This window comes from Pygocentrus nattereri, chromosome 25 (genome assembly GCF_015220715.1).
Source record: "Pygocentrus nattereri isolate fPygNat1 chromosome 25, fPygNat1.pri, whole genome shotgun sequence".
NCBI lineage: Eukaryota > Metazoa > Chordata > Actinopteri > Characiformes > Serrasalmidae > Pygocentrus > Pygocentrus nattereri.
Genome location: NC_051235.1, coordinates 12,923,531 through 12,950,471, shown reverse-complemented (window position 1 = coordinate 12,950,471; position 26,941 = coordinate 12,923,531). Strand labels below are relative to the sequence as shown.

The 26,941-nt window shown below is 37.4% G+C and overlaps 2 protein-coding genes across 8 annotated transcripts in view; one reads left to right on the top strand and one right to left on the bottom strand.

The window, feature by feature from the left end:
- Positions 1–2,365, top strand: part of slc12a4 (solute carrier family 12 member 4) — a 43,214-nt gene extending 40,849 nt beyond the window's left edge. For all 3 annotated transcript variants that reach the window (XM_037534546.1, XM_017723980.2, XM_037534545.1), the window contains exons 23-24: positions 10–143; positions 318–2,365. In XM_037534546.1, the coding sequence (XP_037390443.1) occupies positions 10–143; positions 318–409 (226 nt within the window). In that variant the 3' untranslated portion in view covers positions 410–2,365. The remainder of the gene's footprint in view (positions 1–9; positions 144–317) is intronic.
- Positions 2,366–6,197: 3,832 nt separating this feature from the next.
- On the bottom strand, positions 6,198–26,621 carry dpep2 (dipeptidase 2). Of its 5 annotated transcripts, none has more exons than XM_017723977.2 (11): positions 18,215–18,336; positions 17,700–17,862; positions 17,443–17,569; positions 16,002–16,131; positions 15,049–15,190; positions 13,742–13,811; positions 11,688–11,864; positions 7,903–7,987; positions 7,673–7,748; positions 7,383–7,518; positions 6,198–7,091 (listed from the first exon to the last, which is right to left on the bottom strand). In XM_017723977.2, exons 2-11 carry the CDS (start codon positions 17,837–17,839, stop codon positions 6,885–6,887), a joined length of 1,290 nt encoding a protein of 429 aa, XP_017579466.2. In that variant the 5' UTR covers positions 17,840–17,862; positions 18,215–18,336; the 3' UTR covers positions 6,198–6,884. The 5 variants fall into 5 exon arrangements, with proteins under 5 accessions (XP_017579466.2, XP_017579467.2, XP_037390229.1 ...); XM_017723978.2 differs by having other exon boundaries at positions 17,446–17,569; XM_037534332.1 differs by lacking the exon at positions 17,443–17,569.
- Between the last annotated feature and the right edge of the window lie 320 nt (positions 26,622–26,941).

Sequence of the window (26,941 nt, the reverse complement as noted above, 5' to 3'; positions counted from 1 at the left end):
GCTGGACAGAGATCAATCCAACGTGCGACGAATGCACACAGCAGTAAAGCTCAATGAAGTTATTGTGAATCGGTCACATGACGCCAGGCTGGTGCTGCTGAACATGCCTGGGCCACCACGCAACCCTGAAGGTGATGAGAACTGTATCCTACAAAACTGCAAAACAGTGGCTTACTCAAGAAGGTTACCACATAGAGCGTATAAACACAGAGAATTTAAATAAATAGAGATTACTTTCAGAATCATTTAGAGGCAGAGATTCTGCATAGTTTAGATTCTGTAGAGAATCTGCATCTTCCCTAACTCAAGTTTTTCAGATATGGAGTTCCTGGAGGTGCTGACTGAAGGACTTGAGAGAGTGCTGCTTGTGAGGGGAGGAGGTCGTGAGGTCATCACAATCTACTCCTAAAAGCTAAACACATGAATAGGAACCAGATTTGCCCCTAAATGTCTGAGAAAGGTGAAGCGCAATACAGATATTACCTGAATACTAATCTAGATATCATATATCTATAGTTTTGTAATGCAAGATTTCTACACTGAACTGTATCCTATGATACATTGATTTCACTTCATATACAACTGTAATTTGGGATCCATTTGAAGCAGTTATGTAGAAATGCTGCAGCAGCACACTGTTAGCATTTAGCCAAGTGTTGAAAGAAATACGCACACCCACACATATTGCTCTAAGGCAAGATGTCAATTATGCCTAGCAATAAAAGGCATGGCAAGGAAACAGAAGCTACACTTGAACATATCTCAGTTGATGATTCAGGCACTTTGAATTTGTTACTTCCCAGAAACCCTATCTGAAGCTATGCCTGTCGAGCAGACCAGATCAAACTTTTCCATTACTAATCAGAAATGGCACATTAAAACTGTCAGAGATCACCTTTCCATTTATTTCATTTTCTGTCAAAATGACCACCAAGGTCAGGACAAAAGAAGCAACAGCAAATTGCACAGAAGCCTCAACAAGTGTTTTCAGCATCATGTGTCCACTCTTTACCTTTATAACAGCTTGCATTCTGTTCAGGAGAACTGCTTCCAGGTTTTCAAAGAAATCTACAGGGATATTTTCCCATACATCCACAGTTCAGTCTTAGAACTTATCTGCTTTTTCTGTTTTCTCAAGATTTAATATCTTTTTTTAAAAACAGTTTTAAGAGACTACTGGGTTTTTTTTCCAGTTATTTTCCTTTGGCCTTCCCCTTTCTTCCCCTTCCTTGCTTATAATTACCAAACTCTAATATCTAATATTTATTTAGTCATTTTAGATTTAGATTTAGGCTTGAGAGAGTAATCTGAAGGGCAGCTAAGGTGTGTTGGGGTAGTAGTTTGTGTAAATGTTAGTGTCTCTTTGAACAGGAGCATAATGTCAGTGACTCCTTTGGGAAAAGCTTTTGTTGGAAGGACACAGCTGTAATTCACTGGTTTTGAGATGGAAAGTGCAGAAGAGTTAAAGTGGATGTAGTGTGCACAAAAAAAAGCTAAATAATGGGCATATCAAATGCTGAAAGAGGCGATATACTTTATTGTTGGAGGATTGCAACCATATTAAATAAACAACTTGTACTTAATGGTTGTTTTGGCAGGAAAATGAATAAATGAAACAGTGGTCTCTGATTTTTGCACAGTACTGTTTGTACTGATAGTCAAGGGAGGTTTCTGAGTCTGCACAAATAAATAATAATGTGTCCCTTTAATGGGAGTATAATGAATCTACTGATTAGAAATAATGTTGAATCCTGGTTAACCCAATTCATCTTGGCTGCATGTGCTCTGTAAGCTTCTGTTAAACATTAGCATTAAACATTTTTTCCCCTTAGACTGAATTTTAGATCACATGTGCAAAACTCATATTACATGGAGTGGTTTGAAAAGTTTGAAAAAATGCTTTATTTATTTTCTTATTTATTTACTTTTACTCCCCATTGTATTGAGAGCATTAGGCTGTCGATAATGATCCGAGGAAAAGCAGTGGGAATTTATTCAGATGTGGATATTGGACGATGAAATGCAGTGATGTTTATAAATTATGACTTTTTGTACTGGACTTCTGAAAGCAAGATTTGATTTTTAATTTGTAAATGAAATGTTGTCAAACTTAAAAATGAATTCACATAGCTAGAACTTTTGAAAGCATAAATGACTGCTATATAAAAGCTTTATTATTGTTTGTAGAATGCTGTATCTGTACAGACATTTGTTACACAGTAAAAATAAATAAATAATATTAAATAAAAGGTGAAAGAGCCACCATTACTGGCTCTGTGACCATCTACCATGAACTAAAACTCTGTGTTTCAAACCAGTCTAAAGGTCATATGCAAATTCAGAAATAAAAGTGGAACACTCATAATCCTGAAAGGCGTCTAACTGGACAACAGTCTACAATGTTCTACGGCTTTTAATCAAACTAATTTGCCATTATCATATTTATAAGACATATTCAAATTTTCTGAACATGAAAAATGCAACCCAAGGGAAAGCACAGTACAGAAACATTACCATAATGCAGGTTTATATGTCTGAGGTGAATCTGAACATATAGTTTTCTTTGAGGACTATTTTGTCTTACAACCTCCTGCATATACAGTCAGGTCTGTAACTATCTGGGCGTTGAGAAATTATTTTACCTGTCTGCCACAGCAATTTAGAGTTCTAATTATACAATGCACATATGCAGACTTTCAGCTTTAATTTGAAAATCTTTACATCCAAATTATGAGCAATATAGGAATTACAACCATTTTAATATACAGCATACCATTTTTAGGGTTTCTAAAGTAAGCCTATATTATTTGCTTCATTTCAGCCAAATGCTTTGAAATTTATTGGCAGTGCTTCACAGTGCAGATGGACAATGATCCAAAGCTTACTGCAAAAGCAATCCAACCCAAGACATTCCCAAAGAAGTGGAATGTTTTGCAATGAAGTCAGTCAACTGACCTCAATCCAATTGAGCATGCACTTAATGAAGGCAAAACTTAAGTACAAGCAGGAACTGAAGACAGCTGCAAAGGCCTAGCAGAACATCATCAGGGAAAGCACAGAGCCTGGTGATGTGATGTCTTTGGGTTCCAGACTTCAGACAGTCATTGACAGCAAAGGATTTGCATTTTAACAGATCTTTCAATAGTCTCATCCATCGGGCACTGTATTTGTTACCATTTCATGCAATAGATTTTAGGAGATTTTGTTCGAGGCATGAAAACTTCAGATATCTGGTTCCTGTGACCACCACTGTGATCAATTCTGACTCTGGAACATCTGGAGTATTTCATATCAAACCACTCTGAATGACTGGTCAATTTTCCTTTAATGCCTCAATCAGAAACTATACAACTAGCAATATTGTTTACTGTAACAAACTCTTGAAAAACAACTCTGGTGGGGTAGTAGAAGTTTAAGTTGCTATGCTTAGACATAAGTACCTAACCTCACTAACATTTCTGCTATGTCAGTCATGAGAAGTACTTGATAAATAAAATTCACGTTTCATTCACATTTTTTGTTGAAACTAAAAATAGCATTACTGAATCAAGAAAACACATTAAACATGGTGTCATGCCTTTCAATGCACTCGCAATATCAGATTAATGCATAGCATCAGCTACCACTTTTCTTGAGTGTTTGTGCCACAGAACATTAAGCGGAGACCATAACAAAGAGGCATAAATGGCTGAAGGCTGTAAAAGCGCAGATACTATTCTTCTGACTCATGGAAAACACATTTGTTGCTCTTCTGTTGCACAACTTCCCTTTACATGCACTTAAAAACATTACGTACATGCAAGCGCACCAAGTTAGTTTTGAATGTTATTTGTATGCATTGCTTGAAAACCCATTTTAGTTCCTGAATCGTGTTATATAATTTACATACCAATTTCCCATTTATGGGAACCATTTATAAATGGTTGAACTGATCCAGGACACTGAACACGAATATTAATTTACTGGTTGGATACATCACAAATACATTCAGCTCTTGAATATCTCTTACACTCAAAACTATACAAACATCATTTTAAAATAAAAGCATAACAGTGCCTGTTCCCACTGTCAAAAAAGAAAAGTTTTTTATTTTCATAAACTTTTTTTTCTAAACTGTACTTGTAAAGTACTTCAGAATCCTTGTTCGAAAATACAAAAGTAGTTTACATGTATAAGTGCCTATCAATCCTCTAACTATGAATAAAGATATAGTGAACAATGCCTGTACCCTAACAAAGGCAATGTCTTAGACAGCCCTGTCTGTGGTGACTGCACCACAGACAGTACCATCTAAGGTAAGTTGGCTAGACGTGTCCTGAGTTTATAGTTACATATATTATAATCATACAACAAACATACAATTGCTTGCAAATAGTTATCTATGCATTTTTATACACATTCGCCCTAGGGGCATCACAACATGTGTGTTAATATTAATTTTTTCTTATTATTCAATTTTCTTCAGACAATTCAGACAGGAAGCCAAGTTCAGTGTCGTGGAAAAAAAACAGGTCGCAGCAGCTACAGGATTCAAGCAGCCACTAAGTGCTGAGGCTGAACAAACTAAACTCGCTCCATGGGGGTGATTGTACTTTACGATTCCACCACTACTCAGTTGTAGACAGTGTGTTTTGCAGTTTGCTAGGAGTGATTAAGCCATGTTAGAAAATACCCTCTCATATTATTTCAGCCAAAAGGCAAGAGCCAAACTTTATGTAGAAACACAGGATCTGATTGTACAACCCCAATTCCAATGAAGTTGGGACATTGTGTAAAACCTAAATAAAAACAGAATATGATGATTTGCAAATCCTTTTCAACCTATATTCAATTGAATACACTACAAAGACAAGATATTTAATGTTCAAACGGATAAACTTTATTGTTTTTTGCAAATATTTACTCATTTTGAATTTGATGCCTGCAACACATTGCAAAGTTGGGACAGGGGCATGTTTACCACTGTGTTACATCACCTTTCCTTTTAACAACACTCAATAAGCGTTTGGGAACTGAGGACACTAATTGTTGAAGCTTTGTAGGTGGAATTCTTTCCCATTCTTGCTTGATGTACAACTTCAGTTGCTCAACAGTCCGGGGTCTCTGTTGACATATTTTGCGCTTCATAACGCGCCACACATTTTCAATGGGAGACAGGTCTGGACTGCAGGCAGGCCAGTCTAGTACCCGCACTCTTTTACTATGAAGCCACTCTGTTGTAACACATGCAGAATGTGGCTTGGCATTGTCTTGCTGAAATAAGCAGGACGTCCCTGAAAAAGACGTTGCTTGGATGGCAGCATATGTTGCTCCAAAACCTGTATGTTCCTTTCAGCATTAATGGTGCCTTCACAGATGTGCAAGTTACCCATGCCATGGGCACTACCACACCCCCACACCATCAGAGATGCTGGCTTTAGAGCTTTGCACTGATAACAATCGAGAGAGTCTTTTTCCTCTTTGGCCCGGAGGACACGACGTCCATGATTTCCAAAAACAATTTGAAATGTGGACTCGTCAGACCACAGGACACTTTTCCACTTTGCATCAGCACATCCCAGATGAGCTCGAGCCCAGAGAAGCCGGCGGCGTTTCTGGGTGTTGTTGATATGTGGCTTTCGCTTTGCATGGCAGAGTTTTAACTTGCACTTGTAGATGGAGCGACGAACTGAGTTCACTGACAGTGGTTTTCTGAAGTGTTCCTGAGCCCATGTGGTAATATCCATTACAGAATGATATGGGTTTTTAATGCAGTGCCACCTGAGGGATCAAAGGTCATGGGCATTCATTGTTGGTTTTCTGCCTTGCCGCTTACTTGCAGAGATTTCTCCAGATTCTCTGAATCTTTTGATGATATTATGGACTGTAGATGATGAAATCCTTAAATTTCTTACAATTGCATGTTGAGAAACGTTGTTCTTAAACTGTTGGACTGTTTGCTCATGCAGTTGTTCACAAAGTGGTGAACCTCGCCCCATCCTTGCTTGTGAACAACTGAACCTTTCAGGAATGCTCCCTTTATACCCAATCATGACACTCACCTGTTTCCAATTAACCTGTTCACCTGTGGAATTTTCCAAACAGGTGTATTTTGAGCATTCCTCAACTTTCTCAGTCTTTTGTTGCCCCTGCCCCAACTTCTTTGGAACGTGTTGCAGGCATCAAATTCAAAATGAGTGTATATTTGCAAAAACAATAAAGTTTATTCATTTGAACATTAAATATCTTGTCTTTGTAGTGTATTCAACGTCCCAACTTCATTGGAAGTGGGGTTGTAAATGCTCAGTTCATTTACCTTCTGATTTGGCCTTATAATTTACATTTTTTGATTTTTCTTTTCATTTTCTGAGCCACAATAACATGTTTTTGCCAAACACAGATGCAACATGTAATATACATCTTAAACATTTGCTGTTCTGAGAAAATGACTTGTGTCAATTATCTCTTCAACAAGCACTGTTGTCTTTGTGGGACAACAGTGGGAACTATGGGAAAAAAATAAAATTTTGGAAATTAACAAAAAAGTAGCCCAGATAAAAGTAAAAGTTATGTTACCATTTTTGTTCAAATTCTGTGCTGAAATATATTGTGATGCAAAAATGGCAATGCATGTCATATTATGAAATTTGCATATTGTTGCAACCCTAGTTTGCCTGTTATCAAAAAGTCTGAATACATAAAAGAGGCCAATGGAAATTGACAGTCAGTCAACAGTGATACCAAAACCCTCTAACTCTCATATTCAGAGGCAAATGGATGGAACACTCCAGTTGAGTTGATGTTTCTTTGGCATGCTATAACATTTACATGCTACACATTTAGGTTTGATTGATTAGCATACCTATGTAGATCCCTCATAAATACACTGAAATTACTTTGTTGCTTTACCAGTGCAGCAGAAGATAGTGAAGTGGGAGAACAGCCCAAAACAAAGCACTCACTGACAGTAAAGGAGAATGTCCATGCACACTGAAATCATTCCTCATTTGGGGGATGACTGGAGGCTTCAGCTCCACACGACAGGAGTTATTGGCTTCTGCAAATGGTATCTGAACTTCGCTGGGGGGAGTGTTGCGTAGTGTATCACGTACCTGTACAGCAGAAAAACACAGGAAAAAAGATAAGAGGAAAAGGAAGAGAGGTATTTATGGTCTATGCAAATGTTCCCAAATCATCTGGACCAAGGGTCTTTGTTTGTCTTCCCTAGAAGAATATTTTATTTTTCCTATCTGTATCCCAGTGCAAACGCAAGCAAGTTCTGTTGTCACAAATAGAGAACATAGGAGTAAATTTTAGCTTTGTTATCTCAACATCAGTTATGTTTCATATCTGTTAATTTATAAGTATTATAGGTGTTTGAGGAGGATCAGGCTGCTTCTCACCTCCTCTACTTTGTCAAACACCCTGAGGAAGTTGAGCCTCAACACGCCCGCCAACTCTGCCTCACTCCAGCTCCTTGACAGCAATTCAGCTATCAGAGCAGGGTACTTAGAGACATCCTCCAGGCCTTCAGGAAATCTAAACACACAAATGCATGAACACACAGGAAAAAACACTGGATTTTTCATAGTCTTGCATGATGGACGGCAGATGTTTGCCATTTAAAGCATCTAAAGCAGAGTGAGTAAGTGTGCTGGAATTCAGGCTGCACTCAGCAGGAACACTCACTTACCCAGTGGCCCCATCATAATCACTTCCAATGCCAATGTGTTCTGCTCCTAATACATGCTTTAGATGATCAAAATGGTCTGCAAGAGATGTGAGTTTAAGAATAAAAGTTCAAGCATGCTGAAGATTTTTCTTTATTTAATTCATGTGATATATTTATTCTTGACTGATTAGACTGATTAGTATTGATACTAATCTGGTTCAAAAAAGCATTGCATTAAGTGCTGCACTTACTGGCAACAGTGGAGACGTTTCCTTGTCCTCCACATGCTATGAAACCATTGTGGAAGTTCACCATGATGAGCCCTCCATTCTTTTTCTGATATACAAAGTAATTGTTCACAGCAGCTTAGAACAAGGTAGAATAAAATCCTATTAAAGATTGACAGATACTTTGTAAAATATGCTGATGCCAGAAATACATTAGAAGCTAAATAACAAAGTTAGAACAAGATAAAACTTAATTAATCAGTTCAAACCACTTTAACATACAATGAACTGCTAGTTTATTTGGGTACCTGACTTCTCCACACACTCACTGGCCATTTCATCATGCAATCAGTCAGTTTATAACTAACTGTAGCCCAACTCTTGCTGCACAGTTTGTCAGGAAAGGAAACCATAGGACCACCACTGACTAGATACCATTTGGGTAGTAGACCATTCTCAGCAATGACATCAACATACTAGTGGCATGTAAATGGGTGTTGCGTTGGTTCATGTGTACATTAGTGCTGTTTTTATATCATAAAGTACATAAAGTGTCAGAACTCACACCTATATTGTCTGAACCTGTCTCTTGATGGCTGTAATGTAATACCGTTTTGAAGCATGTAAACAACTCACAGTGAGAGCTAGCCAGGCTAAAGGACAGAAATGTGTTAATATTAAAACAAAATATAAAATAATGTAAACAACATTTCCTTATCAGTAGGTTATGGGGAAGTAAGGGAAGCCAAAGGTTATGACATACAGGAAACATTTCAAATACAAGTTTTTTTTTTTTTTAGCAAACCAAAACTTATGCAACAACATTTTTTTCTGTGAAATTGCATCACTGCATAAGGCATTTCATCACAAAAATGAGTTTGATGGAAACAAACTGCAAAGCTGCAAAAACCGCAAAATCTTTTTAGTGTATTTTCAGTTTAGTGCTTGCAATTTGCGTAGACAGGGGGAATGAATGTGAGAAGCCTATAAACACTTCATTTTCTCAAGGTTTTATGCACAGGTTCATCACAAAATGTACTATAGATGTCATCTAAATAATTTTGTTCATTATAATTTTTAAAAATAAAATATTTTTAATTTGCTTTTCAACTCTGTGGTCGAAAATAAGTTTTATAAAAATAAATATTATAAAAATAAATTTAAGGTTTAGGTTGGAATGCTTGCCTGGTTCAAATGAGATGCGTTGAATTAACTGTGTTTTGCATTCATTTCCAGACTTTTTAGAAACTGTTTCCTTACCCATTAACTCACTCCATTTTCAGCTGAACGGTTGATAAATGTTGATAAAATATTAATCTTAGATCAAATACATTTAAAGTTATTGTGTTAGGTTGTGCCTCTCCCATATCAGGATTATAAGGTGTGGTAAAGCAGGTAAATCACCACACTGTGCTGGACTTTGGCCCTCCAGAACTGGCCTCTGAGATCCCTGCTCTAATTGTTGGCTGGACATTATTCTCATTCCAATAATAACAGTGAGGTGTTTAAAAATCAATGACTAATACACTTGTGCCAGTGCAACGCATATAACATACTTCTACTATGTTAGTATCACTGTTATACTCAGAATGGTCCAGCACCCAAATAATATCTGGTCAGTGATCTTGAGGTCATCCTTTTCCAGTGGTGGACAGTAACTAAGTAAATGTAATTCGTTACTGTACTTAAGTCGTTTTTTCGTGTATCTGAAAATACATCTTTTCGTGTATTCCTCCACTATATTCTGTGAAATCTGTCGTTCCTTTTGGTTTCTGTATGTATAAAAACGTAACGTGTCCAAATGAAAGAAGTGCAAAGCAAGAGCACCAATCAGGGCACAGCGGTCACTTTGTTTAGAGTTTGATTTGACCTGTTGGTCATACCAACCCAGTGCAGCACACGGTTCAATGTCAGCGCAGAAGCGTAAAACATTTGGGAGCATGTACGTCCCTAAATGATGAACTAACCTAATTTTGTGTAAATAGACCACAATATAGAAATATGTCCACATATGCAGTCATGACTGGCGTCTGTCTTTTTTTCTGAATTCATACAAACACTTTCATTTTATAGTAAATTAGTTTCGGTTAGTTTATGTTTATTAACAGAGGCCTACAGATCAGTAGGTAGACCTACAGTAAAGGAAAACTTATTTGTGATCCTGAGTTTAAAGCAAGTTTTTATTCAACTTGTAACTAATTTACAAAGTGATCTTAAACTGAAACTTTGCTTGTGTGTAAAAAGTGATTTCAGAGCCACTCGGTTCTCCCTGATTGGAACTGTTTGCCTTCAGTGTTTTGTGCTTATTATCATTTTAATAGACGTCAGCGTCATTAATTAATGACGTTCTATTAAAAGACTGGTTTACCAAGAGAGACGCTGGAGGATATTCACCTAAAATGAGTTCATGAAGCGAGTCTTGTTATAAAAATGATAACAGGACATCAGAGCCAGAATTACTCTTTTAGTACTTTTACTTTTGATACTTAAGTACATTTGAAGGCAAATACTTTTCTACATTTACTCAAGTTGAGATCTAGAGTAAGAACTTCTACTTTCACAGGAGTAGTATTTTACCTTGGGTATCTCTACTTTAACTCAAGTACATGATTTGTGTACTTCGTCCACCACTGTCCTTTTCCAGTGATGGATGGGGAGAGTGGCAGTTAAATTGCGCATAGGAAATGATGGACTACAAACAGAAACTACAAACACAAAGTGCAATTACACCAATGTGCCAAAACATTTTGAGTACTCACAGGTGAAGCCAATAACGTGCATGTCAAGGTCTGGGATATATTAGATGGTAAGCAAACACAACGTGTTGCATAGCAACAGATGTGCAGGAGTGAATACCTGAGCAACTCTGACAAGGGCCAAATGGTTATTACCACGCAACCGGTTGAAGCTTCTCTGAAATTGCAAGGCTTGTGGGGTGCTCTCGGTCATTAGCGGTGAGTACAGTGCTCCAAGGAGGGGCAAACCAGAAACCGGCAACAGAGTCAGAGTATTCAGTGCACAAGGCTTATCGATGCATGAGGGCATTGAAGGCTACACTGTCTGGTCCAAACCAACAGAAGAGCTACTGTGGCAGACAAATTTTTGATGATGGTTATGAAAGGAATGTGTTGCCTACACAGTGCATTGCACCCTTCTGGATTACAGACCAAGAACACTACTTCATGGCAGTGGTATCTCCCAGTGGAAGTGGCCTCTTTCAGTAAAATAATGTGCCCTGCCACACCTGACACATTTGCCCACATTCACAAAGCTTCTCAGAGTAGAAGTGCTCATTTAGGATCTATTCCTGTCAGTAACGTCATAATAAATAAGGGAGGAATCTGACCCTATATCAGCACTTCTCTTAGAAGCTTTGTGAATATGCGCCATTGTTTGGGAATGGTCTGAGGAACATGACTTTAAGTTTAAGGTGGTGCTCTGACCTTCCACAAGAAATTCCACAGATCTCAATCCAATCAAGGATCTGAGGGATGTGCAAGTCCAATCTGCAGCAGCTCCACCTCGCAACATACATAAGTCCTGCTAAGGTCTTGGTATCAGATACGACAGGGCACCTTCAGAAGTCTTGTAAAGTTCATGCCTTGTCATGTTGGAGATGTTTTTGCTAGCACACAGAGGATGACCAGCATAAAAGGCAAAAGTGTATTGGTTCATTGCTCATGCTAGATTTGCCTTATACAATGGCCATTGAATGCAACTAAAAGGTTGGTGAAACTGAAAAATTGTAAACTATGGCCCATCAAGCGAAACCCCTATTATTACGTCAATTGTATAAACCATTGTGTCACCAGCATCAGAAGTATGTCATCGGGAACGTTGCGGCTGTGGTTGCAGATGGTGTAGGAGGAGGAGTGGCTGAAAATGATAGGAGCTCTGGAACGTTGCAACACTTCACGTGCTGTAGCCAATGAAGTATGAGACAGATCAATCAGCATCCCCAGCCTGTTCATCTCATCCACCACTGCCTGCGGTGACAGACACACACATACATACCCTCAAGTACTTATTGTATCATAGAAAAAGTAAATATGCAAAGCTTGTGTGGTAATAAAAACAGTTCTTTATTAATCATAGCTCTTCCAAATAAGCAATAAGGCAACACACACCCCAAACTATTTTCTCTTTCCTTTCTCTGTATGAACAATCTGACACGACAAGTTCAACATCTGTTTCACTTCGGCAAAAATCAGAACATTCTAAGCAGGCATAAGCAACTTCAATCTTTGAGGGCCAAAGCAAATATTTTACACTAAGTATACAGTGCAATCCATGCTAAATAGACCTTGTTTTCCTTTTTTTAACATCAGTACAGTTAACAGTTGGTTTCAAAAATGCCACTAAGACCTGCTGTGTCAACACAACACTCACACATGCAACTGCTACACTAACACGTGTGATACTGTGCAAAAGTCAGAGACAACCCTTTCAAATCAAACCAGCCGTTCAATACAGTTATCAATTTTTCAGTGTGAGAAGAAATTACACAAAAGCCTCCAATACTAAGTTTAATAAAAACCAATGAATAACAGCTGTTTTATCCCAACAAAAGGTTTCTCAATGGTGTCAATGACATTACCCTTCAAGGAGACAAATAATTTTTTTCATGTGGTTTAAAATGGCTAAAGAATATATTTTTGAAAAGAAAAGATCTACGATAAATCCACTTGCACAACGAAGGGGAAAGTAAGTAAGAAAATAAGTGAAAGAAACAAGTAGGTCTAAACGTGGAAATCAAAAAAGATTCAAATACACAGAGAAAAAGGGACTCCTAACAACTACGGAAGACCTGGCAGACCACCACACCTGTTACCATCAGATAAACTGTATTTAAAGCTTTCATCTTTGAGAGATCAAGCTCCACTTTCTGCTTTAAGAAGACATCATGAATGTTGATAAGTACAAATTTGAATACACCTTACAACATTCTCTGGCAAGGTTCTATCTGACAATTTTGCTGAAATATAGTTATAGTTAATAACTTATAGAGGTTTGTTGTTCCTACTGTGATTATATATTTTTTTGTCTGTAAAGTAAAAGTTTCCTTCTTGAAAATGGCACACTACGTTGGTGATATAATGTTATATCTACATCAGCTGATCAGTGTGATAAATGTGGGATAACCAATTTTCACCCATGTTCACAAGCTCAGCAATACACTGTTTAGAGGGCTTAAAAGCTTGGCTATTAAGCCTATTGAACTGAACCTTTAAACTTTTTAACTGGTTTAGCAAGAAATCATAGTAGCGAAAGTTAAGCTGAAAGGGTAGTAATACTGCAAACTGAACAAGTCATTTAAAAATAGGTTTATTGCTGCTAATGTTCACTTAGGTTAGTCAGCATGTTAGCCAGCAAGCTGAATTATCAGTTAGAAAACAGAAATTTCTAACTAAAAGCTAAGTTCAATGATATTAAATATGCTGAAATATACTAAAGTTAGGTATTTTGAAAGTGAAATTAGAATGTTCTCATTCTAAGGTGATGAATTGAGTGGTGTGTAAAATATCCCTGCAGATTTTTTGAAAAAACTGAAAGCAAGTCAATTGAAAAGAATGCAAGCTGTAATACAGGCAAACGGCTTCTCTTTAGGTTTCTGTAAAATATGTTTTTCTTGACACAGAAAAAATGAGAAACTTGTAACAAAATAAATGAAAGTGTAGTTTCCCTGTCTCCGTATGCAGGAATGTGTGTAGAGTATTCCAGCATGTGGCCAGATGGTTATAACCATCTATTTGTTTCTTGGGATAATGCAAACAAATTACAGTTTGTGTTTATTTTCACTGCTTGTGATAAGCGTATTTGTTTGCTTCAGCTTTCTTCAAAAGTAGAACAGAAAGTTCGTTACCTTACCGAAGTCTGTCAAGCCGTTGATTTCTCTCTTATAGTAGGAGTAAAAAACAGAAGAGGTCTCTGCCCTAAGGAAAGGAAATAGTTGGGAAAAGTAAAGTGAACAGTCTGAAATGATAACACTGCTAAAAATTGCTGTTGTCTACATATTCTTTCTGGCTACTTTATTAGACATACCTACATTATAGCTTCACCTTTTGGGATACAGTTAGAGATTGTAGTTCATGTGTTCCTAGGCACTTGTTCTCAACCTAACATTAAGTGATGTGACTAAAAGCCCAGCAAAAACTACTACACTAAAGGATTTCTCAGAGACCTTGTGATTTCTGGGAACTAAGAAATACTTTTCTGTAATTGTTTATTCAATTGAATTATGCTATTATGTTTGCTTGTAATCACTGCAATTATTACAGTGCTACTCTTGTTTCATTGTTAAATTCTGGATGGAAACAAAATGGTTACATTCTTTAAACGCCAAGCCAAAATTGGGCCAAATGGGAGCTGTATTTTTCCGTGCTATCTAACTAGATTGCTCTTCATTGGGTTAGGACTTCAGCAGCTGAAGAGAAGGCTTAATGCATTAGATTATCTCTCAGCATAATTGCAGAGTGACAGAGGAATCAATCAGATTTTGATTTATAACTTTGTGAGAAAAAAATTCAGTTCAATAACTGTAAATAGGAGTGTTATCTATCAATATATTGTTAGAAATGGAAAACAGCAGTGGCAGCTCTGTACGAAGCCTCTCTAAAGAGTCACCGTGAAGCTGCTATAAGGTAAAACATATGCTAATATGTCTGTCACAAGGTTCTAATAAAACATGGAATGTATTTTAGAAGCTACAGATGTCTGTGTTTAATCTAAAACAGGCAAAAGAATTCATGCATATCACAGTTAGTATAGTGCTAACATACTACAAATCCCATTGGGACACTAGAACTTAGCATTATCATAGAGGAAGGTTTTTCCTCATATTTTGACATTTATGGCTAAAATTGAAAGCCTAGCTCTAATGATCACAGTTCGCCACTGACTACTGCCATGTCAGTGTCACTGCTGTGCTGAGAATGCTCCACTACCCAAATAGTACCTGGTTAACTGACAGATGTAAAGCAGAGGAAGACTAACAAACAGTCTGTAATTGTAAACTTCCATAGTGGAGTTATAAGGTAAGTGGATTAAATAAAGTGGTCAGGAAGAGTCAATACAGTATTGGTGTTTCCAATAAAGTGGTCAGTACTGCACAACTATGTTGCCTTTAACTGTAAAGTGCTCAAAAATGAAGACACGCATGAGTGTGTTTACCAAGGTGTGTTGCAGTTGTGAGTGAGGGACATCGATCGCACTCCAAGTACGTAGAACATGCGCAATGCTGCGAGACTGCTGTCAATTGAATGACCTCCTTCTATGCTGATCAGACAGGCGATCTTTGTTGTGTTCCTCATAGCTACGCACATATAAACATAAGCATATCAGTCTCACATAAAAACCCACTCAAAAGGCAACTTGTGTTTGCAGTGTTTGAGAATGCTCAATAGCAAAGAGGCAATTTTCATGCAAGTGAGACAAATGTGTCTTAATGTGGAGAACTGCCTGTCCCGGAAACTGACATTGCCAGTAATTGCCAATAATTAGCCTACCATTATGTCTCTCTCATTCTGGGACTTTCACAGAGAAACAGTATGATAAAAACAAAAATTGAATGGCAAACGCACATTAATAGCACATTTGTGTCTTTCTATATGCAAAATATAACCATAAGGATGTATACATGTTACTTTGCAAAAAAAGGACATCTGAAATGGTAACTTTATAGGAGAAGGCAAAACAGTCTTTACTTGTAAATAAACGTATAGAGATTTATTCCAAGCAATTTTGGAACATAGGTCTATTCATCATGAAATAAAATCTGATCCTATATATGATCCACTCACACCAGCTAAAAGAGGGGGTCAAGAGACCTTTTAATCTGATTAAAACCTTGTCTATATCCTTGAGCAGTTCATGACTGCAATACATAAGCATACAATCAGGAGAGAGCAAAGATCTTCAAGATCTTCAAGCATATCCGTGCTGAGAACGTTCCACCAACATAAAACCTGGTCTGTGGCAGGCTTGTTATGGTCATGATCATTAATGAACAGGGTAAAAGGGGGCTAACAAAGTATGTAGAGAACAGATGGACTACAGTCTGTAATTGTAGAAGTAGAAAGTGAGAAAGTTCACCTATATCACCAGAGTCATATTTGACTTTGTACCTTCTGCTGTGGTAGCCAGCTCTAGCTCTGGGTACTGGTCACACATACGCCGTATCAAATCAATCTGTTCCAGGGTCAGCCTGACCGCATCCATGTCCTGAGCCGTACACATCACATACGCCGCAAATATCTGTGTATTACAGTTACTGTTCAATCCATGTACTTACAATGTTTTATATTCCAATACAGGCCTTTCTAACAGGCCCTTATAAAACTTGTCAGAAGAAAACCTTGTATCTCCCTTTTTGATGGTTTTAGTTTAAGATATCATTTGAAAATACCTGTTGACCTTTACATTGTATGTAGATGTCATGTTTACCATTTTGGAGATAGAAGGTTTTGTTCCGACAACAGTGATAAATATATTGAATGGAAGGAAAAAATTTCCATCTATGCCAAGCTCTTATTTGCTAAAACAAAACAGGGTTACAGGTATTTTATACCAGATCAGGTATATCTCAAATAAATGGTGACCCTACATAAGATGAGAAATCATATTATTTTCTTACAATTTTGGTAACCACTTGCATGTAATTACGCTAGACCTTATCTAAAGCCTTGATCAGCTCATGACTACAATACGTAAAATAACAATCACCAGAATGTAAAGATCTTCAAGATGCACCAAACTCATGAGTCTAGACTGAAGATCACATGAGTTACATCAGGTTATATTTTGCCTTACATTTACTTTAGAACCTGAACACACACAAGTAAGCGTGCGTGAATTTTAAGGCTGATAAACAGAAGGAACTATCTAAAATTATACAGATTTATGCTGTAGAAACACCAAATTGTGCCTTTATTATACACCTTGTCCAACCTTGGTCATGAAATATGCCTGCATTTCATATCTCTGTTGTTGGCAGAAAACCTCCAAAATAATAACTTTACAGTAAAAGGAAAAAACCTACTTTGTTTTTAATGTAAGTCAATGGAACCAGATTTTTATCCAAGTCATTTCAGGCCGTTTCTTTTGGTCCACTCATCATGAAATTTACACACAATGTAAAGGGAAACAGGCATTTTCAAATTATGTCAAAAACTGAAAAACGACTAAAATGAGGATATGAACAACTGTGATATGTTGGTATTTTTCTGTCCTAATACAATCACTTCTACTCAGGAAGGGTTTGTTAATGAGCTGATTAGTTGTTGGGAGAAGGAAAAAGACTAACACATGCAGGGTAAGGACCAGTACCAGAATTGGGACTCACTGTGGGACATCGTACAAGTCAGATATTTGGCTTGATTACTGGCTGGCAAATTGGAACCAGTGTACCATGAATATACAGCATGCTATATAAAGTGTTAATATAAAATGTCAATGCAATGATACACACACAGACACACACACAATATATATGTGGTGTGTGTGTGTGTGTGTGTGTTTATCATTGTATTAACACTTTTCACAGTCTGTAATTTAAGGAATACATACTACCTGTCCTCCAACATGAGCAGCTCTAAGTCTGTTAATATTGGTTGCCGCTTTGGTGTAGTTGTACAAATTAATTTGGCTCAAGCTGTTTTTCTGCATCCTGAGTCGCAGAGCAAGGTCATTATGGCTGTAGAGGGACAGTACAAAGGGTTTAATGTGACACTGAAAAGATCCCAAAGTTCCAAAGACTCATATTCCTAGACATCCTTGCTGCCTTTCTGCCTAGCTAAAGAGGGAGATAGAAAAAAAGCTATTACCCATCTATCAGTGGATATTTTGACATCAGCTCCAAGGTTCTTCTGGAAAAGCTGGAAGAAGACGGCATTCCATGGAAAAGGACGAGGAAAATAGACACAAGACACAGCCGGTAGATGCTAAATCCTTTTTGGGAAAACATGCTCTTCAGTTTTCATCACAGTGCTAAAGAGCCAGTACACACAAAAACAGCCACAGTTCATTAAGCCTGCATGACAGAAGAAGAAGAGTGACAGCACACGGCTGAGCACTGGACTAATTCAAACGGTGCATTAGTGGAACTTCAGTGAGAAGAGTGTGTAGAAATGTTGAACTGGCTGTGAGAAAAATATTATTCTATAAATATAAACATACATAAAACCCTATGACGAAAATCGTTTCTTTAGTCCAATAATCCCACGAGTATATGGCGACTGTACTGCACCACAACAAAATACAATCAAGTAGTAGCGGTGGCTAAAACCGCAATAAAGACAGAAAGTAGACTTTCTAAAAGCACAAGCTGTTCTTTACTCACCGCGTTCACGAATGAGGTTTAACACTCACAGAGCACGAGACTGCTTTAGCTTGCGATGCGGAGGTGTGACACTTATGGATCCTCCCCAGAATCGCCTTTTAAATGGCCGGTATTTAGTATCGATTTACAGCTAAACTTCTTACACTGCTGTTTCGTCCAAAACAGATCTGGCGCCCTCTGCTGTTCACTGCCACAAACACAGACAAACTACTCATTTAAACCTCTATGCAGTCAGCCAAAGGAAACAGCTGTCTCTGCTGGAGGGAAATTTAGTCCAATAGATTCAAATTTTAAAATACATAATAAGCCCAAGAGTCTGGACAAAATTAAACCGTGAACAATTTGCAATTTGGTTCCTTTCTTAATGATTTATGCTGTGAGTATGGCAAACAAACAAACGATCAAACAAATAAATATCAAAGATATTATGTATATTACAGAACGACCAAATCACACCAGCACCGATATCTCATGCAACAGCACAGCCTTGAGTGTATTACTGTAATTATACCAGCTTTATTACTGATATTCATTTTCAGAAACTGATTAACATGACCCGCGACCCTGACGGAGAAGCGGCTTAGAAAATGGATGGATGGACGGATGGATGATTAACATGAAAGCATATTTACTGTGCTGTATCATTGCGTAATCAAATGAATAGCCTACATACAGATCCATACATATGCATTATTTTAAGGTACGACGTTTTTAGAAAGTTATCGAAAACCATAATTAATGGAACTTATGAAGAGTATAAGGACATTATTTTGTTCTGACCAGGTAGGACAGATTACTTTTGCTGTCTCATTAACGTTGTCACAACCTCCTAGAAGTTTTTTTTTCCTCGGAGGTGGTCCTGCAGCAGGCCACTGTAGCAGTGCGCCTCTTTTACAACCTCGTAATTCAGAGGGTCCGGTGATATTCGAGAGGAGAATGTTCACAAGACGTTCTAAACATTTTCATTTAACGCAGGGTACGACAGAAGCAATTTTTTCTTAAAACTCTGTTCATTCTGGTCATAGAGAAATAGAGTTCCTAATATGGGCATAAAAGTAGGACAGGACTACAGTGGTCTGCTCTAAATACATCAGATAGAATCACGTGACGTAAATGATGACGGCAACTTTTTTTGCCTTTTTTATTTCGTTTTGTATTTATTTATTTAATTTATTTTTTTTAGGATTTACATCAATCAGATTGTGTCATTAAGTGCTATAACAGGAGTCTTAATTTACATATAACCAGCACTGACCACTGATCCAACTGCTTTCCTGCTCTCTTCATCTGGACAAAGGTTATGCAACTGAACAGAGCGACGACTAATCAAATTGTAATGCATTTAATGGTTAATAAAAATTTTGATTACTTACATTTTTGTAAGTGCATGTGTTTCAGTGAAGTCTCTTTTTATAACACATATGTAAAAATATTCAATCCACTCTAAAACAAGCACACACACGTCTTTACTACTTCAAAATTACTGCTCAAAGTTCAGAACCTTTTTTTTTTTTTTTTTAGCAATACTGAGATCTGGAGGAGCTGCAGCACCCTCAGCACCCCCACTTGTCCCAGTGTTCCGATTTCAAGCACCTATACAATTCTGAGATGGTAATTTTTGTTTTAATTTTAAAAGTATTCTTACGTTACTGCATTTTTTATATTAGGGACTTTTATTTTGACACCTGGGGAATAGGGTGTGTAAGGTACCAGCTAAGTGGGTTGAGCCTTCACCTACATCTTGAATCAAAATGAGGCAGAGGAGGACAGAAGTAATGTTACTTTATATGGTTTAGTCGTACCTTAAAGGATCAACTTGCCAAGTATCTGTATCAGCAAAAGGAGCCTCGGGATACAACGTTGAACTCCATCCAGCTTTTGTACAATACTCTCTTTTTCTCAATACATGACCAGGAAGCAGGGATTTCCATTTCATCTGCTCTTTTCTGTCCATACAGAAGCATCATGTGCTTTCCCTGGCACCCCAGCAGAGTATGCCTGCAGAAAGCTACAGATTGCCTATAAGTCATGACAAGAAGAGCACAGTTACACTTATGCTCAACGAAAAGCCAAGTACGACAAAAAGGTGACAAGGACAGAGATTTTGTGTGGCTGATTCACACGTGTGAAAAAGCACCACGCTGAAAAGGCCCTTATGTTGTCACACTATCTTCCCTGTTAATGTCCATGATGTACAATGTGCTACAACCCCAATTCCAATGAAGTTGGGACGTTGTGTAAAACAAATAACAGAATACGATGATTTGCAAATCCTTTTCAACCTATATTCAACTGAATCCACTACAAAGACAAGATATTTTATGTTCAAACGGATAAACTTTATTGTTTTTGGCAAATATTCACTCATTTTGAATTTGATGCCTGCAACACGTTTCAAAGAAGTTGGGACAGGAGCATGTTTACCACTGTGTTACATCACCTTTTTAATTAAGCTTTTTTCAAGATTATTTCTTAAAATAAGAAAAGTTAGACATTGTGACGTCTGGGAAAGAATAAGACATGAGAAACATGGCCTTTCAGGAGAAGCTCTTTTACTGAACCTGCAGCAGTTAGCACCACTGCTCAGTGCCCATCATGACACAAAGGCCAGGGGTAATGCTAAGGGTCATGACACTTGAAAAGGGTAGAAACACAGAGACACACACATACAGCTTGCCCTCCCTGGACCGATGTAGCACACCCAGCATGCTGCACTCATAACGGCCACTCAGTAAAAAATATTTACAATAAAATGTCTCTCACTGGGGGTCTGGCACTTTCTCAGGAGGCTCTGTGCATCCGCAGCCAAACAAACCAATAGCAGAACGCTACAATATTATCAATTAGATTATAAGATTTTTTTTTATTTGCAATGTAAACAGATATGCCAGTCAGGAGCCCAGAGCCTCAACTAATTTAATATTGTTCAGGAATGTCAAACTGGCTTTATGAGTGTGTGCCATATACGTGCCAAATAATATACGTTTAGTTCTTGATTTAATTGACTATTCAGATCTTATTGATTCAGACTCTCTCACTGTTTTTCTACACTTTTGTAAGCTTTTTGATAGAATTGAGAATGAATTCTTTTTCGGATCCTTAAAGTTATTTGGTTACGGTGATCATTTTCTCTCTGTCATTAAAATGTTCTATAATGATATAAAAAGCTCTGTCGTTATTAATAAGGATGCTTCTAAAAGATTTAAACATAGTCATGGTGCTCAACAAGGTTGCCCACTTTTATGTTTTCTCTTCATTTTAGCTGTCGAATTACTTGAATCTGAATCTCACAGCTAGCAGATGATATGACTTTGTTCTAAAAATCGCTCTCAAGACCAGTAAAACTTTTTCCCTTGCCCCTGGTTTGCATTTAAAACTGAACAAATGTGAGTCTACTCCAAACACTCGGACTGAAAATCTCCATGGTATACAAGTTAAGGATACTGTGAAATTATTGTCAGGCAGCATCTCAATGTCTCTCCTAGACTAGGAAAAATTACATCAATATTTAATAACTGGCTTCAAAGAGATCTTTCAATCTTTGGCAGAATACTTCTGCTAAAAGTGGAAGGTCTTTCGCGCTTTGTCCATCCAGCTCTATCTATGTACATTTCTGAGAAAAATTGTAAACTATATATATATATATATATATATATATATATATATATATATATATATTTTTTTTTTTTTTTTTTTTTTTTTTTTTAAATTTTGTATGGGAAAACATACATCAACAACTCAAAAGCTCAGTAATGGGAAAAAAATGGAAGGTGTAGTGGAAAGCTTAGACTTTTTTGATGTCAATAATACATTCAGAGTGAACTGGCTGAGATGTTTGCAGAATGCAAAGTTCTATGTGGTACTTCATCCCCCAGCATATCTTTAAGACTATTGGTGGTCTAGATCTACTTTTGAGATGTAATTATTTACCCTCTAGATTGCCCATAAAGCTTTCTAATTTACACCAGCAAGCTCAGTTAGCCTGGAAGCTGCGCTACACACACAACTTTTCTCCTCATAAATCATTACTGTGGAATAATGAAGATATTGTTATCAAAGGAAAATCATTATTTCTGTCACACTGGCATGTCAAGGGCATTACTCATATAACAGATTTGTTTAATGATGAAGGCAGCTTACTTTCTTATGAACAATTTATGAAGAAGTATACTTTTCCCATCACTTTTAAGGAATTTTTGTTGTGGTTGGTTAGTGTAGTGGGTAACACCTCTGCCTTCTACACTGTAGACTGGGGTTCAATCCCCCACCTGGGCGAAGACCCTACACTATACCAATAAGAGTCCTTGGGCAAGACTCCTAACACAGCCTTGGCCTACCAATGTAAAATAATTAAACTGTAAGTCGCTCTGGATAAGAGCGTCAGCCAAATGCCGTAAATGTAAATGAATGAATTTATCTCTGTATGCAAAGCAGTTCCATCTGGTTTGTCTCTTCTGCTAAAAAGTTATCTTTGCTTTGTTGACAAACGTACAAAAGGCAACTATAGAAGACTATAATTCTTAATGTACTCTCCCTTTTTGACAAAAAATTTTATAATATATTGGAATCTTATTTCAGTCTAAATGTAAAGTCATCCCAAGACTCAAAAAATCTTGGCTACTTACCTACAAGTTTTGTATTCCATAAAATATATCCCTGTAATTCTCTCTTGTCAAAGTTTACAGACACAAATAAATCATGTAACTTTCATAAAGAAGCAAGTGAATCAATAGTTCACTTGTTTTATGACTGTATCTTTGTGTCTCTTTTCTGGTCTCAGTGAAGTTTTTTTTTTGCATCTGTCAATCAAAGTCACACCTTTACCAGGAAAAATGTATTTTGTTTTTACACATTACAGTTCGAATTTATCTTAAATTTTCCAATTTAATTCCTAAGGGTTTAAAATAGAAATGGAATACTTCATTACCCCCCTTAAAATGTTAAATAATGAGAAGAGCAATACTTTCCCCAAAATATTTTGATTTCTCTGTCTGTCATGTTGTTTTTTTTTTCCTTTTATTTTTCTCTCTATATTTTCATTTTGTATTTGCTGTTGTCAATTTACCCTTTTAATGTAGTTATGGTGTATGTTGTAGTGATGTTTTACAATTGTTATGAATAATAGCAACAATAAAAAAAACAGAAAGTAAAAAAAAGAGTGGACCACGTTGGCAGCGCTGCTCTGATTCAGGATTTTATAGCAAAACTGACACTTATTTGAGTTATTTAACCAAACTAATAGAGAAAACAGAACTCTTCAGTGAACTTGTGATGAAACATCTAAATACTGAGGTGATGTGTACCTCTTCATATTCATTATTAAATAATCTAAACTCTCTGAATGCTCGTAGCCTGTTGCTGTTTGTATTGATGACTTTTTACACTGGCTAAAAGATCCTCTTTTATTGGCAACAACAAATAGTGATGTAAGTAGGTAGTCTACATCTAATGTTTATATCTGCAGTGGCCCCATCTGCCCATGTACTGTATAATGGTAGATCATTTGAAGTTATTTCAATCATTTAAACATTTGAAATATTGAAATAAATAAAAAATATTTGTTTATTGTTTATTTATAGTTTATTTGGTACTGCAGCAAGATCTTTTATATAAAATTTTCTGAATTTCACAATAAAATACTTTTAATCATATCAGTATCTGCATGATTGGAATGATAGCCTTGGTATTGCTGCAGTGTTTAGAAAATACTGCCTCTGAGCTACAGCTCCACCTGCTGGCCGACGTTTATTCCTTATGTGACCCCTCCAAATACAATATAAACCTAACTAGTAAAGCAATGCAAAACGTTAATACTTCACCACACAAACAAAAAATGAATGTTACATAACTTCTATAACTGTGCAGCAACTAAACAAAATGAAATAAGCTAGAAACGAACAAAATGCAGTTCAGCAAACTAGATACTACTTACAAAAGTAATTCTCAATATTAAAGCACTGTTGCCTGCGACCAAATCACAGTCATTAAAATCTTTGTGATAATACCAGAGAAATTGTAGAGGATGATTACCACCCGGTAATGTCTTCCGAGTTTCTCAAACGCTAGAAGGCGCTCCCGAGTGGGTTAAGATGAGGCATTTAACAGTGTTTTCACATATAGTAGGTTTTCAAAGAACCGAACTTCTTAGAATTCTGCTAAAGTGAACCTGGAAGTGAGCCAGCTGCAGTTCTTTTTGTGTTCACAATGTAAGTGACTTATAAAGAGAACTCAGTTTTCTTTCTGGTCTTTTGAGATCTCAGACCACTTCTTGTTCAGACCACAGCTCCACTAGAGCTTCAGACCCCTTTCACAGCACTCACGATGTGGTGGGTCACCTCAGAGGTGGTCTCACTTCAATTCGTTTTTGGGGCCGCTTAGAGGGGTCTGAGTTTGTTTGGCTTGTTCACATATGCAAAACAAACCATGATTCAGCGGTCTGAGTCCACTTCAGACACTGAAATGGCCCAAGTGTGAAAACGCCTTGAGACTCCTGGCTTGTCATGCAATATCATCGGCCATTACCAGAGGTGGACGAAGTACACAAATCACGTACTTGAGGTAAAGTAGAGACACCGAGGTAAAATATTACTCCAGTAAAAGTAGAAGTCCTTACTCTAGACCTCAACTTGAGTAAAAGTACAAAAGTATTTGCCTTCAAATGTACTTAAGTATCAAAAGTAAAAGTACTAAAAGAGTAATTATGGCTCTAATGTCCTTTTATCATTTTTGAAACAAGACTCGCTTCATGAACTCATTTTAGGTGAAAATACTCCAGCGTCTCTCTTGGTAAACCAGTCTTTTAATAGAATGTCATTAATTAGTGACACTGACGTCTATTAAAATGATCATAAGCACAAAACACTGAAGGCAAACAGTTTCCATCAGGGAGAACCGAGTGGCTCTGAAATCACTTTTACAAACAAGCAAAGTTTCAGTTTAAGATCACTCTGTAAATTAGTTACAGGTTGAATAAAAACTTGCTTTAAACTCAGGATCACAAATAAGTTTTCCTTTACTGTATTTACTGTATCGATCTGTAGGTCTCTGCTCATAAACATAAACTGAAACTAATTTACTATAAAATGAAAGTGTTTGTACGAATTCAGAAGAAAAGAAACACGCCAGTCACGACTGCATATGTGGACATGTTTCTATATTGTGGTCTATTTACACAAAGTTAGGTTAGTTCATCATTTAGGTGACGTATGTGCTCCCAAATTTTTGCGCTGCTGCACTGACGTTGAACCGTGTGCTGCACTGGGTCGGTATGACCAACCGGTCAGAACAAGCACAGAACAAGGTGACCGCTGTGCCCTGATTGGTGTTCTTGCCTTGCTCTTCTTTCATTTTGACATGTTACGTTTTTATTCACACAAAAACCAAAAGGAACGACAGATTTCTCAAAATGTAGTGGAGTGAAAAGTAAGATATTTGACATTGAAATGTAGTGGAGTGAAAGTAAAAAGTTGTCCAAAAAAGTAAATACTTAAGTAAAGTACAGATACACAAAAAAACTACTTAAGTACAGTAACGAATTACATTTACTTAGTTACTGTCCTCCACTGGCCATTACCCACTCGAGGCCTAACCAGCGGATTCACTGAGAAGAAAAAGCAAGCACTAGGCCGATTTTATACAGAGTGTTGTGGTTGCTGTGGTAACCTCTCTGTCCCCCACTCATTTATTTTACAGAAATGTCCCAAAAAGCTCCATATAGACTAAACAAACTGGCTCTGACAGTATAAGATAAACACAGAAGAGGGCTGTAAAAACACAGGTTCTGTTGGACCGAGCCTTGCTCCCCTCCCTGCTTCGCTTTGCCTTATAAAATGCACTTCAATCACTCCCCAACTTCCAACCATGACATTCCCTCATGGGAGAACAAGAGGGAAATAGACAGAGAAAAGAAACTCTTTGGTCCCTTACACTGTGATATCAACACAGAACACCATTAGCGATTACTGAAAACCGACAGACACTTTTAACAGGTTCTTTGACTTTATAGGGAGGTATTAATTGAAATTCTCTTGCCGTGTTATGGACAAATTCGGATTAAGTGATGATATCACCAAGCAGAAGCAGCCAAACGTTAGCGTGTAATCTAGTCAGATGTTGTGAGAAGGGGAAATTCTGCAGACCGGAGACCTAAAATGATCATAAGCACAAAACACTGAAGGCAAACAGTTTCCATCAGGAACCAATAGAATTCCATGGAATAACGTTTTGTGAACAAGCAAAGTTTAGGTGGAAACACTGTTTGTACAAACTCAGAAAAAGACACATGCCCATCAGAACTGCATATGTGCACATATTTCTATAATGTGTTCATGTACTTACCCACGAAGTCAGGAAGAACATGTTCTATCAGTTCACTAATGCTTTCATGTATGATGGGACCTAAGAGACCTAAGCATGTACACATAAACCAACAGGAACGACAGATTCACACAATGAATTCACACTTGTGATTCGCCTATGCAACTTTTGATTGACAGCCCATCTGTTATATGATTGGCCGGTGCAGGAAATTATAGCCCACTGGTTCTCCGGGCTGCAGAGTGAAGAGCGGGACTTTCTCAGACGCCATGTCGACCTTATTTATACTGTCTCTGGCCTTTCAGCGCAGCGTACAGTAGTGAATGGCAGCTCTCCTCGCTAGTTCACCTCATTTGCCGTTACGCCACCTGCCGGAGTAAAGCAAAAAACAGACGTGGTCACGTGATCGAG